Source organism: Bufo gargarizans, chromosome 2 (assembly GCF_014858855.1).
Source record: "Bufo gargarizans isolate SCDJY-AF-19 chromosome 2, ASM1485885v1, whole genome shotgun sequence".
NCBI lineage: Eukaryota > Metazoa > Chordata > Amphibia > Anura > Bufonidae > Bufo > Bufo gargarizans.
Window position 1 is genome coordinate 192,571,922 of NC_058081.1, and position 24,963 is coordinate 192,596,884.

Here is a 24,963-nt window from a genome sequence, read left to right on the forward strand (position 1 = left end):
CATGCTCAGCTTTTCTTATAAGTGAATGGAGTATTCAGGCACCTGGAGTGCCACAGGTTGCTGATCCCTGCACCAGAAGTTGATGAATAAATTGACAACTCAGTGTTTCCGGCTGGAGGTGTTCCCCTGCCCAGTCTGACATTGTCTAATCAGTGCTGGCAATGGTAGACCCCCTTTTTTACAAGGGCAATGGTAACAACCAGTTGGCAATTTATTCATGCATTTATAGTAGGAATACTTGAGGAACAGCACAACATACTGTATAGTTATACGAAAATAATTATTTCATAGGGAATGCAACTAGTTGCAAAAAGAGACATGTCAGAAGTGACAGGTCCTCTTCAAAGACTTTCAGCCCTTGTGACAAGTCTCTCTTAGTAGATAATCACTTTCCGAATAAAAAAAAAAAGAACTCCATGTTTTACTATTTCTCTGGAAATGTATGAATAAATTGACAATTAGTTGTTACCAGTTGGTGTCTCCCTGCGCAGTCTGGCACTGTCCAGTCGTTGCTGACAGTGGCCGACTGTAGGTACAATAATCTTTAGATAAGAGGAATGCATGTGCCCAGTTGACAGTTTATTCATGCATTTCCAGGAGGAATAACTGCATACATCAGAGGTTAAATGAGAACCGGTCATCCTGAATATGCAATGTCGTCTACAGGCAGCATGGTATAGAGCAGGAGGAGCAGAGCAGATTGATATAGTTTTGTGGAATCATATTCCACAAACCTTGTAATTTATACAGTTAAACCTTTGCACTTTCGGAGCTCAGTAGCCATGTGGAACCATGTTATCAGTGATTGATAGCATTCTCTGTATAAAGACCCCCTGCCCTGTTCAGGAAGCGTTCCTTCCTGACAATCACTTGCTTGTCAGTGAAGGAGATCTCTGCATTTACATCCAGAGCTCCCCTCCACAGTATCGCTAATGCCATTGCTTGTCCCCATACAGAATCCTTGTTTGCCAGCAGCAGAGTAATGTTGGCAAACGCCGATTTAGGTGTCTGCATGAAATATGCAATTACCTGATGAACTAGCAGATTATCGCTAATGAGCACTTGTTAGCAACGATCTCCCCAATGTTTAGGCAGTGTAAAGGGGCCTTTAGTTTGTATACATAAACAGCTGTCAGTGATACAGTCACTGATAAGACCACCCTCATGGCTTCTGAGCTCAGAAAAAGCTGAGATTTATAAATTAGTTAAGTTATTCTGAACCTTTTATCACAAAATGATATATCAATATTTTCCTCCGGCTCCAACCCATTCTGCCTGCAGACTGCACTGCATTGCATTTGATGATGCCAGGTTCACATTAAGGCCGATCATACGAGTGTATTACTGTAGTACAGCGGCGACATGAAGCGCACGGCGTCATAGCAACCAATGACGCCATGCGCTCCTGATCTCAGCTGGATGCCAGGCCGGGTTACCACGGACCGTTCACGGCCGTGTGCATTCGGCCTAAGAAAGTAACTGTATAGGCTTCTGATGTGTATATGAGAGCAGAGTCAGCAGTCACCTCTTTATCGTCAGATAGCAGTATTGCAATAAAAGGTAAGTCTGAGCTCACAGGTTCTGGATGCACTAAAGTAGAGGTGAGGTCAGCATGCTGCCAAAAACGCTCCATGGTATGAGTAGAACGTGTGAACCCAGCCCAACATATATATTATGAAGCTGGTGGTACCTAATAGACACAGTTAAAGTCCTCCTCCCCCTCCCGACTCTCAACCACTCTACATGACAGAGCGCATGCCCACAGCATCTCCTGTAGAAGGCAATGAGTTGTTTTCTGACTTTTCCTATGTCCAGATGCCTGCTGTAATACAAATCTCTTGAATTGCTGCTGCGGAAGCTCAAGCAAGATAGCTGCCTTCATAATTTTGTGAAGGAAAGAAAATACAATTTAATTTATAAAAGTAAAAAGTTGGTTTCTGTGTATTTTAACATTAAAATAAGTGATCGTTTGCATTACATAAGCATGTCTACTCATGTTGTTTTACTGCTCTTAAAGGGAGTCTTTCACCTATACTGTCTGTTTTTGAACACTAACTCCATTCTCAGCATTATAGTACCCATATGTGAATGCTACTTACTGTTTAGCTGTCCGTCGCTTATTTCCTTCAAAAAACACTTTAATCCAATATTCAAATTAGGTCTGAAGCGGCCCAAGCGGCCGGTGCCCAAGCCCCTCTTCGCTATTAATATGAAACCCCTCTAAACACTCAGGCCGGCCCTAGGTTCTTCTTATTACCGCCTCCCTTCAGTCTGAAATGCTGCGCCGTGCATCCGAATTGCCGCGCCTGCGCCGTGCATCCGAATTGCCGCGCCTGCGCACAGCATTACCCATTATGGGCATCGGCATCCGAGCATTTATTGTGCATGCACCAGCCCCAACAACCCGATCTAGCTGGCGGCTTTAATTTTGTACTCAATTTTCTTGTACTTGATTAAAAAACACGGATGCATGCTCTATTTTGTCCGTGTTCATGGATCCATCACGTCCATTATAGTCTATGGGTCCGAAAACCAACTGTTCAGTGTCAGTGAAACACAGATGCAACACAGACAGCAAAAAATGGACACACGGATCCTTCACGGACAGCTTCACCGGTGCATCACGGACCACCTGCTCACGGATTTGAGCATGGATGTGTAAATGAGGCTTTTATTTGTCAGAAATCTGGGGTGTTCTGCATTGCCTGGAAGAGATTGACTCGCATACCCTGGGAAACTAGTTGAGGGGGCCCTATAAGATCTAGGCCCCTGCATGGAAGTATACATTCTTTTTGTGTATTGTTTCAGAAATGCTAAATCGGATACATCAGTGTTACCTTACAAATTAGTAAACATATAAAACAATATTTTATTTCTCCTATGTAGTGTAACAGACTATTGAAGTGGTGCCCTGCTCCAGACTGTCATCACGTTGTTAAAGTTCAGTATCCAGATGCCAAGCCTGTGCGCTGCAAATGTGGCCGTCAGTTCTGGTGAGACACTAGTGCAAGAAGTGAGATGTCTCTAAACCTCTTTGTTTCAAGCAGTACAGTAACAGAATGAACACTTTTCCATACCTCCCATTCATGTGAAACAGCTGAATCGGAGTGTACAGCTATGCTTCTCTCCAGTTGAACATGGAGATTTTGTGCCCCTTGTCCTCTGCAATAGTGGGGATCCCCCGTACATAGCATAGTATTTTAATCTGCCCGATTTGAGCGAAGATACAGGAGATAATCCATTGCCAGGGGGCCTGTCAGCAGCTTATTCCTCTCTCCACATTAAAAACACATGCACGCTTGGGTGAGCTGTTCGGCAGGTATTCCAATTGTATGAGCAGCTTAAAAGTGTTTTCCAAACACTTAATTTTTATTTAATCACTTAGAATGCTTTAATATAGCAAAAGAAGTAATAGTCATCTTAAAGGGACTAGGTCGTCAATATCAGATGGGGGGGTTCACTTGAATGGGAGCTGCATTAGTTTGGCACGACCAATAGTTTGCAGGTATTGTACTCCCGCAGCTCCAATATCGATGACGTATCAATATAAAAAAACTGAAATAACCCTACAATCTCCTGCTGCTCCTGTTTCAACACTTTACAGGTCCCCCGCCTGTCTCTGCAGTTCCTGCTTTGTTACAGAACAGACATGTGACTTTTTATCATTTTAATTTCACATTTATTTGAATGTGTAATAAGCTTAAAGCCCCATTCACATCACTGTATTTTCTTCCGCATCTGACCCGCATTTTTTTTTGTAGATTGGATACAGACCTATTAATTTCAATGGGTCCACAAAAAATACAGACGGCACACTGTCAGAATCTAGATGTCTGTTACGCAGTCCCAGAAAAACGATAAAACATGTCCTATTCTTGTCCGTTTTGCAGACAAGAATAGGCATTGTTACAATGGGTCGGCAAAAAAAAGGATGCAACACTGACATCATCCATATTTTTTGCAGATCCTCCTTTTGTGGACTCCAAAATACATACGGTTGTGTGAATGCACCCTAAGGGTATCTCTCTGCCATGTGGGTGTGTGTATATAACAGTCTAAGTGCAGCACCGCAGTATTGCCACCTTCCATGATATGTTATATAAAGACATGGAATAGTTTGTGTCAACTGATTTTTTTTATTTTTATTCATTTTTATTTTTTTGCAGCTTCAATTGTGGAGAGAATTGGCATGATCCTGTAAAATGTAAGGTAAGTACCGTAAATTCGGTTGACATGTGGTTAAAAATAATTTATCCAGTCTTGTTTCTTGGGGTACAACATATAGTAGTGTTACACTTAAAGGGGAAATTCTAAGGTAATTTTAAGTGATTTGTTTTTTGCAGTGGCTCAAAAAATGGATTAAGAAGTGTGACGATGACAGTGAAACATCAAATTGGATTGCAGCTAACACAAAGGTAAGATTTATTGCCACCAGTCTTCTGTATGTCTGTAAGGACACATTCACACGACTGTAGTGTTTAGCGGATCCACAAAACACTCATAACGGCCGTGTGCGTTCCGCAATTTGTGGACCACATATGGCCGCAACTATAATAGAAAATGCCTATTCTTGTCCCCAATTGCGGACAAGAATAGGACATGCTCTATCTTTTTTTGCGGGGCCGCAGAACGCAACCACGGAACGAAATAAATGGGAATTGCGGAACGGATGCGGGCTCATTCAGACGGCCGTCTGAATGAGCCCTAATTCTTTAGGTTGACGCTTAAGCTATTTAGTAGTAGCAGGATGCTAGCTTTCCACAGACATTGAACACTATATTACTGGGCTTGTCCAAGTGTTTAATACTAATAACCTATCTTCGGGATAGGTCATCAATATCTGATCGTCCGGGGTCTGAATCCTGACACTCCTACTGATCAGCTGTTTGAAGAGTGCTCCGTGATCGCAGTGGCCTCTTACTAGGCCAGTGATGTCACATGGCCTAGGTGTAGCTCAGTCAGTCCCATTCGAGTGAAAGGGCCTGAGTTGCAGAGCCAAGAAATCTTCTATACAATTGACAGTGCTGTGCTTTTGAAGCTGCGAGAAGGCTGCAACGTTCACCAGAGCACCAGTCCCTTCTAAAACAGCTGATCGGTCGTGGGCATTAGACCCCCACCCATCACATACTGGTGACCTCTCCTGAGGTTAGGTCAAAAGTATTAAACGCTCAGAAAACCTTTTTTAATCCGCATTGTTTTGCCACTTTCCCTTCTCTTCTACTGTTCTCCCAGTCTCCACTGAATTTGTTATTGTGTGTAATAACTAGGAGGCCCTGGATGAACAATATATATAGTTCTTTCCTAGATAAAAGTTCTTAAGTACATGGTGTATGGAGAACACTAAAAACAAATATAATGAATTCAAACTGTAACCTTAATACATTTCAAATTAAATCATGGTTCTCCTGGGAAAAAGATGCTTTAGTCTGCAGCTTATGGTAACAGTACATCAAATCCCATTGCCCTTGCGTACATTGATTTTAACAGTTTTTTTTGTTATAACCTCATCAACAAAATATTCACTATCTGCAATATAGTTATTTATTTCAGTTATATCATTTTATCTCTGTTTCCTCATCCCCAGGAGTGTCCCAAATGTCACGTTACCATAGAAAAAGATGGAGGCTGTAATCATATGGTGTGTCGGAACCAAAATTGCAAGGCTGAATTCTGCTGGGTGTGCCTGGGTCCTTGGGAGCCCCATGGATCAGCTTGGTAAGAGTTGAGTGTTTGACTACAATTTGGAATATCTGGAAAATCATAGCTTTGTGCTGTTGTGACCATTTTATCTAACAAATAAGGACTGTTAATTGTTTGTCTTTAATATTTCCAGTATTTTTTACCTATTTATTGCACTTGTATTGACTGGCAAGAGATGCTGGTCCTTGTGTGTATTGAAATGTTATACTGTTGAATATTTGGATGTTCAGTTATGTTTTGTCAGAGGCTACTTTTCAGGCCCCTTGCAGACGAACGTGTGTTGATTAGGTCTGGATGCGTTGCGAATGCGTTCAGTGAAAAATGCGCGATCGCATTCAGTTTTTATTGCACGGGTGCACTGAGTTTTGATGCATTTTTCACGCGCGTGATAAAAAAACTGAAGGTATACAAACAACATCTCTTAGCAACCATCCGTGAAAAACGCATCGCCTACGCACTTGCTTGCCAGCGTTGCGTGAAAATCGCTGAATATAGAACATGCTGCGATTTTCACTCAACGCACAAGTAATGCGTGAAAACCAACGCACATGTACACAGCCCCATTGAAATGAATGGGTCCGGATTCCGTGCGAGCCCAATGCGTTTGCATCACGCATTGCACCCGCGTGGAATACTTGCTCGTGTGAAAGGGGCCTTATTGTCAGAGGCTACTTTTTAGTATGAAGAGTTATAACCGTACCAAATATTACAGGTATAATTGTAATCGCTACAATGAAGACGATGCAAAGGCGGCCCGAGATGCACAAGAGGTGAGCACATGAAAGTGAAGAAGTTACAGTTTGTAGAACTAACAGAATTCTGTAAACCAGATGTTCCTTTTTCAAGTAGAAGCTATGTGCGCAAGGCAATTTTAGACTCCCTTCCGTTACTTGCCCCAGTTTTGAAACAAATATGGATTACTATAGGATTCTGTGGTGATCTCGGTTCAGTTCGCTAGAACCGTGTGCGGTCTGGGTATTGTGGCTGTAATATGGACTCTAAAATGAACCTACGTTTTAGCCACTCGAAAGTTATCTAATACAGAAGACTATATAATAATGCTTTGTAGAAGGGAACACTGCATAAGTATTTCTTTTATCTTATTTTAGTTTTTTGGAAGAATTCTGGCCAGCTTAGATTTCTCAATGTGCTTTGTTAGGCATGTAATCACTTGAGGCTTTTTTCATGCGGGGGCTTGTCTGCCTATGTGTAAGTGTAGATAATGTCTTCACTTACAGATTGGCTCCCTCTTTGATGATGAAGAATATTTTTTTTTAATCTTTCTAATGGGTGAATGAAGGTCTACTTGGGAGAAGCAGGATATCGGACATGTCTGTCCTGTACCGTCCCTTGAATTATGCTGAATCAGAATCAGTTTATATGGCATTGGAGTTTTGGGAGTCGGAAGGAGTATGGGCAGGCAGATGGAAGTATAGATTGTCATGCACCAGCGGTCAGCAACCATCGGCTGTGAAACTACAGCTCCCAGCATGTACACTTGGTTGGCTGTTCTTTTAACTCCCATTGAAGTGAAAGGAGGTTTCTGGGAGTTGTAGTTTCAGAACAGCTGGAGTGCCGGAGGTTGCTGATCCCTGTCATAAACATTACTTGAGGAAAGCAAGGGAAAGAGCATGACAAAATTTAACTGGATTAAAGCTGTTGGAACATGTCACACAAAGGTAATAAACAGTGGAGAACAGAAGTATTTGAACACCCTGCGAAGTTCTCCCACTTAGAAATCATGGAGGGGTCTGAAATTTACATTGTAGGTGCATTCCCACTCCGAGAGACAATAAAATATAAAAAAAAATCAGGAAATCACATTGTATGATTTTTAAAGAATTTATTTGTTTTGCACTGTTGAACATAAGTATTTGAACACCGTTAATATTTGGCCCAGAAGCCTTTGTTTACAATTACAGAGGTCAAACGTAGTTTGTAGTTCTTGACCAGGTTTAGGCTACTTTCACACTTGCGGCAGGACGGATCTGACAGGCTGTTCACCCTGTCGGATCCGTCCTTCCGCTATTTCGCCATTGACTATAATGGGGAAGGGGCGGATCTCCGGCGCAGTACGGCAGTTTGTGGTGAGAGGCCGCCAGACTATAAAGTCGGACATGCAGGACTTTTAGTCCGGCGGCCTTTCGCCGTGCTGCGCCGGAGCTCCGCCCCCGTCCCCATTATAGTCAAGGGGGACGGAGCGGTGGCACGGCGAAATAGTGGAAGGACGGATCCGACAGGGTGAACAGCCTGTCGAATCCGTCCTGCCACAAGTGTGAAAGTAGCTTTACACACACTGCAACAGGGATTTTGGCCCACTCCTCCACACAGATCTCCTCTAGATCTGTCAGGTTTCGGGGCCGCTCGCTGAGCAACGCAGAGTTTCAGCGCCCTCCAAAGATGTTCTATTGGATTTAGGTCTGTAGACTTGCTAGGCCACTCCAGAACCTTGATATGCTTCTTATGGAGCCACTCCTTGGTTATCCTGGCTGTGTGCTTCGGGTCATTGTCATGTGGGAAGACCCAGCCACAACCCATCTTCAATGCTCTGACTGAGGGAAGGAGGTTGTTGCTCAAAATATCACAATAAATGGCCCCATTCATCCTCTCCTTAATACAGTGCAGTTGTCCTGTCCCCTTTACAGAAAAGCACCCCCAAAGCATGATGTTACCACCCCCATGCTTCATAGTAGGGATGGTGTTCTTGGGATGCAACTCATCCTTCTTTCTCCTCCAAACACGACGAGTAAATTTTAGACCAAAAAGTTCTACTTTGGTCTCATCTGACCACATGACTTTCTCCCATACCTCCGCTAGTTCATCCAGATGGTGATTGGCAAACTTCAGACCGGCCTGGACATGTGATGACTTGAGCACGGGAACCTTCTGTGCAATGCATGATTTGACGGCGTAGTGTTCTACCGACAGTGACCTTTGAAACTGTGGTCCCAGCTCTCTTCATGTCATTGACCAGCTACTCCCTTGTAGTTCTGGGCTGATTCCTCACCTTTCTTATCATCAGTGATACCCCACGAGGTGAGATCTTGCATGGAGCCCCAGTCCGAGGGAGACTGACAGTCGTCTTTAGCCTCTTCCATATTCTAACAATTGCTCCAACAGTTCACCAAGCTGCTTGGCAATTGCCCCGTAGCCCTTTCCAGCCTTGCAGAAGTCCACAATTTTGTCTCTGGTGTCTTTTGACAGCTCTTTGGTCTAGCCCATGGTAGTAATTGGTGTCTGACTGACTGTGGGGTCGACAGGTGTCTTTAAAGAGCTCAGACAGGTGCTACTTAGTTAGATTAATGAGTGGAGTATAGGTGGACTTTTTAAAGGCACAGTAATAGGTCTTTGAGAGCCAGAATTCTTGCTGTTTCTCAGGTGTTCAAATACTTATGTTCAGCAGTGCAAGACAAATAAATTCTTTAAAAATCATAAATGTGATTTCCTGAATATTTTTTTATTTTTTATTCTGTCTGAGTGGGAATGCACCTACAATGTGAATTTCAGACCCCTCCATGATTTCTAAGTGAGACCATTTGCAAAATCGCAGGGTGTTCAAATACTTCTGTTCCTTACTGTAGAACACGATTACCAGCATGACCAATGGGTTAAAAAAATTAAAATGCTGTAACTAATAACAATAATTAAGTTGTCTAGTTTCTATCAACTCCCTTTCATTTAATGTGTGCCCATCTTTCACTTTGTAACTTATTGTAATTACCCAAATGAAGACCACCCAATCTGGAATGCAGCCACTTGGCCACATCCTTCTTTCTCCTGCAACTTCCTATGATGTCACAACTGCTTGTTACCCTCCTGACCTTCTACTCTTCTGTGCCCTGTAGTGTGAATACCAATCTAATGTAATATGGGTGGGGAGAAGGTGGAGCCCCATGATCTTCTGCATACTCAGTAGTAAAGCATTGAACTTCAGGTACATGTGCAGACACTGTTGGTTCTGACAAGTCAACAGTACAGGTGCTGGTTGTTCCCTACACTGTAGTAGTGTCTGCAGGTGATGTGCATGCGCCGGATGTTCTTCAGTTTGCCGCTGTAGATGCAGAGGATTGTAGGGCATTCCAGATCGGTAGAGAAACTGCATTTGGGTAATTACGATAAATGGCAAAGTGAAAGATGAGCACACACTACATCAAATGAAAGGGGGCTAATGGAAATTGAAAAACCTGTTTAAGGTGGGGGAATTAGGTGTGTCTTATGGACTGCTTAATTAAACTTTTTTGTTTTGCTAAATATGCGTTTTTTTGTCCAATATGATTTTGCATTCCTTTATTTGAGAATGAGTTCAATATTGTACTGTATTTCACTGGTGCAGCGATCCAGAGCAGCCTTACAAAGATATCTGTTCTACTGCAACCGCTACATGAACCACATGCAGAGCTTGCGATTTGAGCACAAGTTATATGCCCAAGTCAAGCAGAAGATGGAGGAGATGCAGCAGCATAACATGTCATGGATTGAAGTACAGTTTCTGAAAAAGGCTGTGGATGTACTGTGCCAGTGCCGCTCCACACTTATGTACACGTACGTCTTCGCATTCTACCTCAAGAAGAACAACCAGTCTATTATCTTTGAGGTAAGTTTTAATACATTTTGTGGATATTGTTGACATAAAAGACACTACTAGGTTATGCAGTACCATAGTAATGATGGCCTAGCCTCAGTATTAGTCAGCAATAGTGTTGATCGAGCACCAAAATGCTCTGGTGCTTGAGTAGAACACTTTGGGATGCTCAGGTGCTCTACAGAGCACCAGAATACAATGGAAGTCAATGGGAGAACCAGAGCATTAAACCAGGCACCCCCTGCTCTGAAGAGGGGAGGGTGTCTGGTTCATAGGAAAAGGTCAGAAATTGATGGAAACGCCACTGAAATGGTTCGGGAACAGCATGGGTAGGATGTCTGGATGCATCGTGGACTCCCAGGTCGCTGCTGGGAGTGATGTTGTCCGAGTAGTACACCACTTTTACACACTGACAATAATACGCAAAAAACCCGAAGGTAAAATTGATTTTAGAGGAAAAATTGTTAGGAAACATTCTTTCCTGTATATTTACTTGTCTATAAAGTGCAAGTGCTGCCAAAAATTACAAGGAAGAGGCACTCCGATACAACCTGTATCTCACATAAAGGAGGGTCTCATTCACACTGTGGTACAATTGTTCAGGTAGTGGGACTCCTACACTCATAAAGCCTATGCACTAAGTGAAAGGGCTTCCAAAAATGACAAGGAACCGGCACTACAATACACCCTTTCTTACACATTGAGGGCATGATACACACCCTTGAAAAATTATGATTGATGGTCTGCTGGTGACCCTCAAAAACATAAGAAGCAAGGGCCTGCTGATGACCCTCTAAAACATTAGGGGCGAGGGCCTTCTGCTGACTTGACCATCTAAAACATTAGCAGTAAGGGCCTGCTGCTGAGCTGACACTCTAAAACATTAGTGGTGAGGGCCTGCTGCGGAGCTGACCCTGTAAAACATTAGGGGTGAGTGTCTGCTGCTGAGCTGACCCTCTAAAACATTATGGGCGAGGGCGTGCTGGTGACCCTCTAAAACATTAGGAGTGAGGGCTCGCTGCCGAGCTGACCCTATAAAACATTAGGAGCAAGGGCAACCTAATAAGCATGTTGATATGATGGAGGAGGACAAAGATTAAACCATATACCCTTTATTGTGGTGGAAGGGGTTCAAGGGAATACAGTGTATTGAATACATTTAAAATGCCTTTATGTTCAGCCGCTTTCAGTTGACAGGTGGATGTGCTTATCAGTTAATATGCCCCCAGCAGCACTAAATACCCGCTCTGACAAAACACTGGCGTCAGGGCACGCCAGCACCTCCAAGGCGTAGAGCGCCAGTTTGTGCCACGTGTCCAATAGTTGTAAGGCACAGAGGGATCACTGAAGACGCTGACATGGTCTGCTACATCTTCCAAAACGTTTCCCTCCTTGTGACACTAGGCCGTTCATCAGGGTGAGGGTGCTGACGGGGTGTCATGAAACTGTCCCAGGCTTTGGAGAGTGTTGCCCTGCCTCTGTTGGAACTTCTGAGTGTTCCCCTCGTCTCCCCTCCTCGGTTGCCCAAGGAACTACGTACTCTGCCGCCAGCAGTGTCAGCTGGAAATTTTTGGAGCAATTTTTCCACAAGGACCTTCTGGTATTGCACCATTTTGCTAGTCCTCTCCACCACAGGAATGAGAGATGAGAAGTTCTCTCCGTAGCGGGTGTTGAGAAGGGTTATCAACCAGTAATCGGTGTTGGCCAAAATGTGCATAACGCGAGGTTCACAGGAAAGGCGGCATAACATAAAGACTTTGCTGTCCTCATCAGGAGGATGACTCTCAATATCCTCATCCTCTCCCTCCTCTTCGGTGCATCCACACTGAACAGATGGAATAAACCTGCTATCCGTACTACCCTCTGTAGTGGAGGCAACCGTCTCCTGCTCCTTCTCCTCCTCATCATCATCCAATTCGCACTGAGAAGATGAACTGAGGGTGGTCTGGCTATCACCCTGTGGACTGTCTTCCTCCATTTCCACCTCTTCCACATGCAAAGCGTCTGCCTTCATTGTGAGCAGTGAGCGTTTCAGTAGACACAGAAGTGGGATGGTTACGCTGATAATAGCGGCATCACCGCTCACCATCTGTGTTCATTTCTCAAAGTTGTGTAAAACCTCACAGAGGTCAGACATCCATGCCCACCCGTCACTTGTAAAGAGTGGAAGCTGACTGGAAAGGCGACGACCATGTTGCAGCTGGTATTCCACTACTGCCCTCTGTTGCTCACAAAGCCTGGCCAACATGTGGAACGTGGAGTTCCAGCGCGTGCTCACGTCGCACAACAGTCGGTGAGCTGGCAATTGCAAGCGCTGCTGCAGCATTGTCAGACTGGTGGCAGCTGTAGATGACTTTTGGAAATGGGCACACACGGGGCACACCACAAGTAGCTCAGGCAAATTGGGGTAGGTTTTGAGAAACCGCTGAACCACTAAGTTGAACACGTGGGCTAGGCATGTAATGTGTGTGAGCTTGCCGAGATCCAAACCCACTATCAAGTTACGGCCATTATCAGACATAACTGCCTGGTTCTAGGTTGAGTGGCGAGAGCCAGAGCTCAGTCTAGTCCCTTATACCCTGCCACAGCTCTGCGGCAGTGTGCTGTTTGTCACCTAAGGCAATTAGTTTCACCACGCCCTGTTGCCGCTTCCCCACTGCAGTGCTACACTGCTTCCAGCTACTGACTGGTGCTGCAAGATGAGAATTCAGAGGTGGAGAAGGAGAAGGGGGGGTTGCAGCCACTAATGTAGGTGGTGGCGGAAATCTTGATGGAAGTAGGGCCAGCAATCTTTGTCAAAAACGGTGCCATCCCAGAGTACGACTCGCTCCCGGCCTCCACAACGTTCACCCAGTGTTCCGTCAGGGAAATGTAGCATCCCTGGCCAAAAGCTCTTGTCCATGTGTCAGTCGTTAAGTGGACCTTCCCAATTACGGCTTTGGTCAGGGCACGGGTGATGTTACGGGACACATGCTGGTGTGATGCTGGGACTGCACACCGGGAAAAATAGTGGTGGCTGGGGAGTGAGTAACGTGAGACGGCCGCCGCCATCGGGTTGCGAAAAGCCTCTGTGTCCACAAGCCTAAATGGCAACATTTCCAGGGCCAGCAATTTGGAAAGGTGCACATTTAGTGCTATGGCCTGTGGGTGGGTGGCTGGGTATTTGAGCTTTCGTTCAAAGGCCTGGGGTATAGATATCTGTACGCTGCGCTGGGACACAGAAGTGGATGTGCTAGCTGATGGTGCGTGCGAAGGTCCAGGTGCAGGGCAGGAGGCATCCGGTCCTGCGTCTTGGACAGGGGATTGGCCAGCACGTAACCAGAGGAAGAGGAGGCAGTGATGTGACCCGCAGACACTGATTGTGGACCCAAGAATTCGGCCAACCTATTAGGGTGCTTTGATGCTGATGAAGCCGCCCTAAATTAGGGCATTTAAGATACACTCTGGTGTGCCAAATCGATGTACCGCCCATCTTTAACAATGCCATGTGGCGGATCATGCTGGTGGTGTTGAGGTTGCTAGTGTCACGCCCCTGCTCATTTTGGTACAGCACAGGTTGCAAATGACAATTCTTTTCTCATCCGCACTTTCCTCAAAAAAGCGCCAGACTGCAGAACACCTACCCCTTGGCAAGGAAGATTGCCGCAAGGGGGTGCTCCAGGGAACAGTTGCTGGCCTGTTTGGTGTGGCCTGCCTTCTCCCTTTTGCCACCCCACTGCCTCTTCCAGCCTGTTGCGGTGATCCCTCACCCTCTGTTCTGCTGTTATCGCTCGGCTTGCCACCTTCCCAGGTTGGGTCAGTGATTTTGTCGTCCACTAACTCCTCTTCCACTTCCTCGCTCTGGTCATCCTCCTGACTTGTTGACCTAAGAAGAACCTAATTTATTGACAACTGTGTCTCGTCCTCATCATCAATCTCTTGACACTAATTGCCGTTGACTTATTGGCAATTAGTGTCTCATCATCATCCACCTCGTGAAACACTAAAAGGCCGTTCCCCACCGTCATCTTCTTCTGACTGTGGATGCTCAAGAGTTTGGGAATCAATGCACAAAATCTCCTCATGTCCCTCTTCAAGCGGGCTTGGCGAGAGGGCCAAATCAACGAATGGCTGATGAAAAGAGCTCCTCGGAGGATCAGGGTGAGGATTCTGTTAACCAGACTCTTGGCTACTGAGACTGGACTTTGTGGAAGACAGGGTGGTGCTTAAAGGGTTTCTATCACCCCAATTTTCGCTATTAAACAGGCTGACATTATAGATGTGAAAATGTCACCTGAATTTAACTCTGCATTTCTTTTATTTAAGTATGCCCTCGTTTTCGTGTAATTGTAACTTTATTATATGCAAATGAGCCTCTAGGAGAAGGGGGGGGGGGTTGCACCTACTCCTAGAGGCTCCATTCACCCAACATGGTTATGGCATTACAGTGAGTGTCAGTACTTCCCCCGCAAGTTTATTGGCTGCGTAGCAGCCAACAAACATGCGTGGAGGAGACTCGAGCATAGAGTCAAAATGGTGTTCGGTCGAGCATGCTCGCCCAACACTAGTCAGCAATAATTATTGGGGGTCCAAACTTGAGATGGCGAGCAGGTAAACATTGAAGAGGACGCAGCACTCGCTCTCGCATGTGGGGGTGCCAGGAGTCAGACACAGTCAGTATTTGTAAACCATTTAAAGGATTGAGCCCAAAACACAGATGTACACATTTTTCCATTATTGTTGATGTACTATGCCTGTTATTGGCTTACAAATACAGACGAAAAAACACTGCAATGTGGAAGTGACCCAAAACTAATGGCAATAGATGCCTAAGGGGAGGTGTGATGGGGGTGCTTGCTAAAGCTACAGGCAGATGTTGGAACCTCACCTGCATAGAAACTTTGCTGAAGTTGCGGACTCCTGGCATAGATGATGATGGCCTGCCTACTTGTACATACAAAACATAAACTATACATGATTTCTTTCCCTCATTGCATTACTCATGATCATAGTTTTAGCGTATGTACTCACTGTTCTGCTATGACCAAGTTCTTAGAGCTGAATGCCTGAAAACTGACAATGAGAAGTGGCAGACTAAGGGTACTTTCACACTTGCGGCACAGGATTCCGGCAGGCAGTTCCGTCTCTGGAACTGCCAAACGGATCCGTCTAAACGTATGCCAACTGATGGCATTTGTCAGACTGATCAGGATCCGTATGACAAATGCATTGAAATGCCGGAGCCGTCTCTCCGGTGTCATCCAGAAAAACGGATCTGGCATTTATTTTTTTTCCAAATTTTTTGCGGTCTGAGCATGCGCAGACCACAATGCCGGATCCGTTTTGTCGGAACACTCAGGGCCAGATCCGGCATTACTGCATGCCAATAGGAAAAAAATTTGACAAGTGTTCCGGAATTTTGGACAGAGATAAAACCGCACCATGCTGTGTTATTATCTCCTTCCTTAAAAGGCAAAAAGACTGAACTGAAGACATCCTGATGCATCATGAACGGATTGCCCTCCATTCAGAATTCCTAGGACGGAACTCAGTGCTGGAAAAGAATACCGCTAGTGGGAAAGTACCCTAAGCCTCCTTTCAGTCTGGGCTACAGGACAGTTATTACTCTTCAAGAAATGATAGAAATGCTTCAGTTGGGTTTAATAAATGTAAAATAGAAATGTGAATTTTTACATTGCTATTTTTACATAGTGTTATGTGAATTATACATTTTAGGTAGAGACCTTTTCTATTTTTCTGCTGATAGTTATATGTTGTTCTTTGAGGGTAGTTGTATTTGCACCATTTAAAATAGATATAACTTGTTGAATAACTTTTATTAACTAAATTTTTTTGTGAGGTGGGAGGTAGAAAAACAGCAATTCAGCAATCTAATTTCATTTTTCTTTTGTGTAGAATAATCAGGCAGATTTAGAGAATGCAACAGAAGTTCTTTCTGGATATCTGGAACGGGATATTTCACAGGATTCTCTTCAAGACATTAAACAAAAAGTACAAGATAAGTACAGGTGGGGACTATTTGCATTTGTGCCATAGTGCATGATTTTTTTAATTTATTTTTTTGCTTGATTTGTTGATTTCTAGCTGAAATACGATTAAAGAAACCTGGCATGTTATAAATGCAGTCCAGTCTGGAGGAAGTATGTTATAGAGCAGGAGTAGCTGAACAGATTGATATGTATTATATATTTTTTGCTTTATAAGAGGCACCTGATCATAAGACGCAGCTAGGTTTTAGAAAGGAATTGCTAATAATGACCTATCATCAGGATAGGTCATCATTATCACAACGTTGGTCGTCCGAGTCCCAACACCCTGCCAATCAGCTGTTTAAGGGAGCCCCATAACTCTCTGAAGCTCTGGTGAGCTGTGCAGGCTCCCAGCAGTTTCCAAGCTTTTCCCCATTGACTTGAATGGGGCTGAGCTGCAACTAGGCCAGGCGACCGATGTACGTCACATGGCCTAGGAGGTGGCGCCGACTTCTTCTAACAGCTGATCAGCAGTTGGACTCCCAGCGATCTGATTTTGATCATCTATCCAGAAGATAGGTCATCAATAAAAATTCCCGGATAACCACTTTAACCACTTCCCGACCGCCTATTGACTATAAACGTCCTTGGGCGGTCGGTTAATCTCTGAATGGACGTTCTGGAATGTCCATTCAGAGATCGCAGCTGCACACTAATTGTGCAGCTGCAGTTTGGGTTGCCTGCTCTCACTGACAGCAGGGCAACCCTTTAGAGAAGGCAGAAACAGTTACCAGGTGTCCCTGCTTTCTAGATCGCTGTATACACAGCACTCACCGAGCGCTGTGTATACAGTTATTCGCTTCCTGTTCCGGCCTAGTGGTCATGTGACCAGAGCTCTCAGAACATGGACACATTAAAACATAATTTTTTTGTTTCAAAAATGCTATTATTGTGTAAAATTTAAATAAGAAAAAGTATACATATTAGGTATCGCCACGTCCTTAACTACCTGCTCTATAAAAATATCACATGACCTAACCCCTCAGGCGAACCCTGTAAAAATAAATAAATAAAAACTGTGCTAAAACAACCAAATTTTTGGTCACCTTGCCCCATAAAGTATTATAATGAATGATCCAAAAATCATATGTACCCATAAATAGTACCAATAAAACTGGCACCTTATCCCCTAGTTTCCAAAATGGGGTCACTTTTTGGGAGTTTCTACTATAAGGGTGCATCAGGGTGGCTTCAAATGGGACATGGCTTCTAAAAACCAGTTCAGCAAAATCAGCCTTCCAAAAACCATGCGGCGCTCCTTTTCTTCTGCTCCCTGCCGTGCGCCCTTACATCAATTTACGACCACATGTGGGGTGTTTCTGTAATAAATAAATATAAAGGTAATAAATATTGAGTTTTGTTTGGCTGTTAACCCTCGATGTGTCAAAGAAATGTTTTAATTAAAATGGAAACTCTGCCAAAAAGTGAAGTTTAAAAATTTGATCTCCATTTTCCTTTAATTCTTGTGGAACGCCTAAAGGGTTAACAAAGTTTGTAAAATCAGTTTTAAGTAACTTGAGGAGTGTAGTTTCTACAATGGGGTCATTTTTGGGGGTATCCACTATGTAACTCCCACAAAGTGACTTCAGACCTGAACTGGTCCTTAGAAAGTGGGTTTTGTCAATTTTCTTAAAAATTTTAACAATTGCTTCTAAAATTCTAAGCCTTCTAACATCCTAAAAAAATAAAATTACATTTCCAAAATGATGCCAACATAAAGAAGACCTATGGGGAATGTTAAGTAATAAATATTTTGAGGCATCACTTTCTGTTTTAAAAGCAGAGAAATTGGAATTTAGAAAATTGCGAATTTTACAATTTTTTGGGGGTACATTTTGGATTTTTTCACAAATATAAGTGAAATATATTGACTCAAATTTTTGACCAACGTGAAGTACAATGTGTCACGAGAAAACAGCCTCTGAATGGCTTGGATAAATAAAAGCGTTCCAAAATTAGATGTCAGATTTGCAAAATTAGGCCTGGTCAGGAAGGGGGCAAATGGCCGCATGTGAAGTGGTTAAGGACTGGGACAATTTACATCTTAATTTGGCTCCCCACCTTCTAAGAGCCATAAGGTTTTTACTTTTCTGTTCACAAAGCCTTTTGATTACTTATGTTTTGCAAAACAAGTTTAATTTTTTAATGGCATCCTTTAATTTAATCTTATATTAAATTATAGAGAGAAAATTTATGTGGAGAAAAAAAATCTGCACTTCTGCAGAATTTTCCGACATTCTGTGTGCGCTAAAAATGATATGATTAGTTTTAATTGATTTACTACTTTTGATAAAATACAAATTTGCTTTGTAGCAACATTCTGACACGATAACTTTTTATACTTTTGTTTACAGAACTCGGTTAGGGCTTTTTTTTTACAGGACAAGCTGAAGTTTTTAATGTTATCATTTTGGGGTACATATAACTTTTTGATCACTTTTTTTATAAAATTTTGGGTGATGGCAATGGTGATACCAATTCAGTTTTTGTTTTTTTATTGATTATTTCTTTTGTATCTGTACACTAGATACAGGATCTTTACTGCCAGCCTAATAAGCTCTGCCAAAAGCAGGAATAACAGGCAGTTTGCTATGGCAAGTTTAGGCAGTTTGCTATGGCCCCAGGCTGCCATAGCAACCAGTAGAATTTCACCATGGGGAGGACCGAGGGAGCCCCCTTCCTCACCACCCAGATACTACGGTCACTATTAACTTCAGCATCTGAAGGATGAAATGACTGGTGTTATCGAGTTATGTCCAGTCCTAGTGATTGCGGTCAGGTGGCAGCTGTTTTACACCGCCTGTACTCGCTGCATTTGGTGTGGGGTCAGCTCGTGCAGTGAATACCATAAAAACAATGGCAGATTATTATTATTATTATTTTTTTTTTGTTCTGTTTTTTTTTTTTTTTTTATACACACAATACTTAATACATGAAAGATATGGTCCTGTTAAAAAATGCAACTCTTCCTGCACAAAAAAAATGAAGTTATAGCTTTTGAAATGCGGAGATGAAAAAATGGGGTGGGGGGAATTGCAGTATTCTTAACCTCCTAACAGTCAAGTTAAAAATGGAAAAACCTTCCCAAAATTATTTTTCTTGTAGATTTTTAATGTGTTTCTGCAGTAAATCTTGTTGGCGCACAACTCACTGGAACACCATTGAAAGTCAATGGGGGACGGATGTGTTTTCTATTGTGCCAGATTGTGTCATAGAAAAGGATCATAGGATCCGTCCCCATTGACTTAAATTGTGTGTCAGGACGGATCCGTTTGGCTGCAAGCAGCATTTTGGTGTCTGTGTCCGCGTCCAAACGGAGGCAAACTGATGCATTCTGAGCGGATCCTTTTCCATTCAGAATTCATTAGGGCAAAACTGATCTGTTTTGGACCACTTGTGAGAGCCCTAAACGGATCTCACAAACGGAAAGACAAAACGCCAGTGTGAAAGTAGCCTTAGCCTTAAGGACCAATAATATTTCCCCCCTTCGTGTTCTAGCAGTCATAACTTTTGAATTTTTTCTTCAAAATTTTATTTTATTTTATTTTGTGGGATTAGTTATTTTCTGGAATGTCAGCTTTCAAACAAGACCATGTTTCTAGCTGCTACCATTCAGGAGATAGCAGCATCTAAAGCAGCCCTCTCCCCTCCACTTTCTGCCCGAGCCCAGCTCGGGCAGAACAGTTAGCTACTTTTCCCACTGCCCGAGCTGGACTCGGGCAAAACAGGTGGTTAAAGTGGTTATTCAGGATTTATTTAAAATGTCTGCTAGCTACTTCCCCCTTAGAATGTAAGTAGGATGGCTTGCCTCCAGCTGTCAAGCGGCATGGGGTTGGGTGAGAAGATGGGGGAAATTGCTACATTACACTGCACTCCAGCATCTGCTTTTGGGTACTTTCACATTAGTGGCAGGGGAGTCTGGTAGGCTGTTCCGGCGGGTGAACAGCCTGTCTGATCCGTCCTGCCGCTAGTTCACATGTGCCCCTGGACTGCAGCTCCGTCCCCATTGACTATAATAGGGGCGGGGCGGAGTTCCCAGCACGGCGAGAGGCAGCCGGACTAAAAGTACTGCATGTTGTACTTTTAGTCCGGCTGCCTCTCGCCGTGCTGCCGCTGGAACTCCGCCCCCATTATAGTCAATGGGGACGGAGGGGCAGTCAGGGGGCACACGTGAACTAGCGGCAGGACAGATCCGACAGGCTGTTCACCCGCCGGAACAGCCTACCAATACTATCTATTGCAGGGCAGGAACTCTGCAATAGAGCTCAGGAACTAAGCTATTTCTGGCAGTGAATAGAGAGGCCACTGCACATGCACAATGTGCTCTCCTTCACTTCAGGAACCCTATTCTGGAGATAGGTGCGGGTTCCACTTCTGGGACCCACTCCTATCTGATATTTATGGCATATCCTAGAGATATTCCATAAATGTTAAGAAGGGACAGCCCTGGATTTATACAGATCCTACTTATTTTTTTACAATGTTGGGCATGCATCTGACCATGTTTGTTTTCATCAGTTTTAAATCAATTAGGAAAAAGTACAAAATGTGTAAGTAAAGTCTTAGCTACACTGATGGGTTGTCACAAACTTCTACTTGGATAAGAAGGCCAAGACTCAAATGAAGTCCAGCTCTGATTGTAAGGCTACTTTCACACTTGCATTCGGAGCGGATCCGTCTGGTATCTGTACAGACGGATCCGCTCCTATAATGCAAACGATGGTATCCGTCCAGAACGGAACCGTTTGCATTATATTTCAGAAAAAAGTCTAAGTGTAATTTGTAGTCAGACGGATCCGTCCACACTTTAAACGGATCCGTTTGAAAATTGCACCATATTGTGTCACCTTCAAACGGATCCGCCCCCATTGACTTCCATTGTAACTCTGGACGGATCCCTTTGCCTCCGCACGGCCAGGCGGACACCCGAATTCGGGTGTCCGCCTGCTGAGAGGAGTGGAAGCCAAGCGGAGCCATACTGATGCATTCTGAGTGGATCCTCATCCACTCAGAATGCATTAGGGCTGGACGAATCCATTCGCGGCCGCTTGTGAGAGCCTTCAAACGGAACATCTTGGACAACCCCTTAAAAACACGCACATTGCTTGCTGCTCTTGTATTTGCTACTTATGTGTGAAATAGATGCTTCCATTGTAAACTGGCCTTATTTTTGAAAAAAATGTTTTGCTTCCTTCCCTTAGATACTGCGAGAGTAGGAGGCGAGTTCTGCTGCTTCATGTGCACGAAGGTTATGAGAAGGACTTGTGGGAATATATTGAGGACTGAGCCGTCTCCACAGACCAACCTCTGTTGCCACCTGACACTATATTTCAAATCCCATTAAATGCATCTCTGTCCCATGAGGCTGGTCCCCGCACATTCAGCCGTCTCCTTTTCAATTTCTTGCTCTCATCTGTTGCGCTCCTACCAGAATGTTTTTTTTTTCCCCCCCCCCCCCCCTTTTATTTTTATTTTTTTTGGTAACAGAAAGTTTAAGTAAATTATATTGTAATAATAAAAAGAAAGCAGTTAGCAGAGGCAGTGGTTTGACAGTATTGTAGGCTTATTTAACCCCTTGGCAGGTAGTGACTGGGAAAGCACTGATCTGCATGTAAAACTGTTTGATAAGGCATTGCTAGTTACTTTGAGTACCAAGGGGTTAAAATGTGTGCAGCACCTCAGCTATTTGCAAATGCTTTCTCCTAACTGGCTTTGCCATAATCAGGCCGATTGCCCTTCCACTCCCCCCCCCCCCCCTCAAGAACTTGTCCCTTTGTTCTTTATATCATCTTGCCAACCTGTTTTCTGCCTATGTCTCCCCCCCTGGTAATCCAGTCTGCTTTTTCTGCCAGTTTCTGCCCCTTTTCTCAACTCCCTTTTTATCTTCAGACTGTCCCTCAGCACCTTTTCTATTCCTGGGTTGGAGCTGAACTGCTTTGAAAAGTTGAAAAAAATAGAAGAAAAAACAAAAAAAAAACTAAAAAAAAAAAGCTTTGTACATGACTTTTAAAAAACAAAATGAGATTAAACTGAACAGAAGACAGCAGTATTTTTCAACCTTGTAAATAGTGCATCTGCATGAGAAGGGTTGAGGTGGGCCGCATGGTGTTTGCATCATGTTTAAGTGCAAAACAGGAAAAAAAAATATTTATTCTTTCTTGAAGATTGGTCCTGGCTGTGCTGTTTATTCTTGGGATCTTTTTGACTGAACGATGTGTCTACACAGTCTAAAAAGATCTTCCCAGTTGCCACAATAACCACTTCGTAGAGAATGCATTAGGTCTGGCTGTGCTGGCTGAAATAACATTTCCAGGGAGGCACTGTGTGCGATTGAGTGTGGATGCCTCTAGATGCTAGGAATCCATTACCTGCGTTACTTGAAGTGATTAAATGAGAATGAGTGACGGGACATTTTGCATGAACCGGACATAACCTTCTTGCACCTTGTCTCTGGACTGAGTATTTTTGCTAATGTGATGCTACAGAGTGCCTGCAACATTAAGAGAGTTGACCGTAGGTGAACATAATTATTTTTGGGTTTGATATTAACGCCATACAGTAAATCTTACATTTGAACGGGAAGACTCAACCAAAAAAAGATAGATTTTGTTAACCTGTAATACAACTGTTGGTGAAATTTTTATTATTTTATTTTTTTTCAAGAGCTGCTCACGTGTTGTTCATTAAATTTGGTAAGACCACATGATGAAAGTGAAAATTTGGATGTATTCTTCACGAACATATTCAACCCCTGAATGAGCATTGTCATGACTGACTGAAGTAACGAAGAAGCAATCAGATCACTGCTCAAGGTCAATACTCAGGTCCTTTTATCATTACCCAACGCCAAGACTGCTGATGTCGCCTCACTCTCCTCCCTTAACTGCTCGATTTACATAGTATTTTAATTTTATATGTAATATTAACTGAAAAGTAATCATAATTAACAAAATTATGTCATTTTGGCCTTAAAATTTTTAGACCTGAGTGTACAATAATTTATAGGTGTTGTTTTGTCATTGGTGCCAGTTTTAAGGGATTATTACATTTCTGTAGCATTTTTTGTTAAAGGGGTTGGCCACTCTCTGGTTACTTGTGACCAATCTATATATAAGCCTTTGTTGATATTCAGTGCAGTTTGCTATATTTCTTAAGCCATGTCGCCTTGTTTTCGACCTCTGTGTGGACAGGGGGCATACCTTATGAAATATAGAAAATGGCACAGGTCATCAACAAAGGCTGTATTAGTAAGTGCCATGTAGCCATCATACAAACACATTGGTCAACAGTAGACAGAAAGTGGCCGACCCCTTTTAAGCTAAATGTTTTATGATTACGGACCTATTTTAGCCTGGCGTTGGTTTTCTGTGTCGGGTAGAGCAGGTGTTCAGATGGCTAATGGCAGCCAGGCTCTTAGGCGTCTTTCACACTAACCTATTGGTTCCGTTCTGTGCATTGGAGACAGCAATTTGCGGTCCACAATGCATGGGCAATGTCCTTTTTTTGCGGATCCGAAGCACACCGTAGTGCTTCCGTGGGGTTCCGTTCCGCACCTCATCTCCAGACTTGCGGACCCATTCAAGTGAATGGGTCCGCATCCGTGATGGGGAATGCACATGGCTGGTGCCCCGTGTATTGCTGAACCGCCGTATGCGGCCTGCAATATGGCCACAGGAGCACTATGGCCGTGTGAAAGAGGCCTTACTCTAATTGCCTTGATTGAAAAAAACAATCCTGGCTATTTAACCCCTTAGATGCTGTGCATCTAAATGGTTTCAGCGAAAGGGCGCTCCCTCTCTTACCTCCATTGGACCAACACAGCGTGATCACGGGGTACTGGTTGTCGGTATGGTGCGCTGACTCTTACTCTCTGCCAGAAGTGGGGTCTAATAGGCTGCATATTACTTCTGGCAATGTAGTAAATAAAAATTCAGTACAACTTTTATCAAATAAAAATCCACATTTTCCCCCATAAATTTTTTCTGAAAATTAAAAAAACACTATTTGTATTGCAACATTCAGAACAAGCAGAACTTTGAAATTATTACAATTATTTATCCCACACAGAGTGCCATGAAACATTTATAATGCAATACTAAAATTGTTCTCCTTGAAAAAATGGAAAAGAAACTAATACAAAAAGTTATGTACCCTTAAATCATCCTGCAAGAAATAAGCTCTCATACAGCTCCAACAACTGTAAAAGGTTATGACTCTTGGGATGTGGCAACTGTTTATTTTATTTTTTTAACTTTATATTTTAGGGTTTTATATTTCATTGTGAAGAAAAAACGATGAATTTGTTTTTTTCACAATTGCCCAGCGAATTGCCCACAATTGCCCAGGAATTTACCATGCTACTTATGATGTATGCTGAAGACTGTAAAAACAAACCAAAAAAACAATGGTGAAATTGCAGTTTTTTCCCATCCCCCACTCCCAAGAAACAAGTTGTACAAATACATAATATGCACATTAAAGTTGGTGCTACTAGAAAATACAACTTGTCATGCAAAAAAAAATGTGGACAGAAAAATGTTCTATCATAGAGGGATAAAACACTTGAGGAATACAGCGCTACAAGCAAAAGTAATATTGGGCCTTAAATCAGTGCTGACAGTGTCGGAGCGTAAAAGGACACTGCCCATTGAT

General features: G+C 43.3%; 1 protein-coding gene across 1 annotated transcript in view; it reads left to right on the plus strand.

Moving 5' to 3' along the window:
• Positions 1–22,364, plus strand: part of ARIH1 (ariadne RBR E3 ubiquitin protein ligase 1) — a 65,212-nt gene extending 42,848 nt beyond the window's left edge. The window contains exons 8-15 of the mRNA XM_044279834.1: positions 2,887–2,993; positions 4,167–4,209; positions 4,344–4,415; positions 5,585–5,715; positions 6,413–6,470; positions 10,034–10,294; positions 16,178–16,290; positions 21,513–22,364. Of these exons, the coding sequence (XP_044135769.1) occupies positions 2,887–2,993; positions 4,167–4,209; positions 4,344–4,415; positions 5,585–5,715; positions 6,413–6,470; positions 10,034–10,294; positions 16,178–16,290; positions 21,513–21,597 (870 nt within the window). The 3' untranslated portion in view covers positions 21,598–22,364. The remainder of the gene's footprint in view (positions 1–2,886; positions 2,994–4,166; positions 4,210–4,343; positions 4,416–5,584; positions 5,716–6,412; positions 6,471–10,033; positions 10,295–16,177; positions 16,291–21,512) is intronic.
• The last annotated feature ends 2,599 nt before the right edge of the window (positions 22,365–24,963 follow it).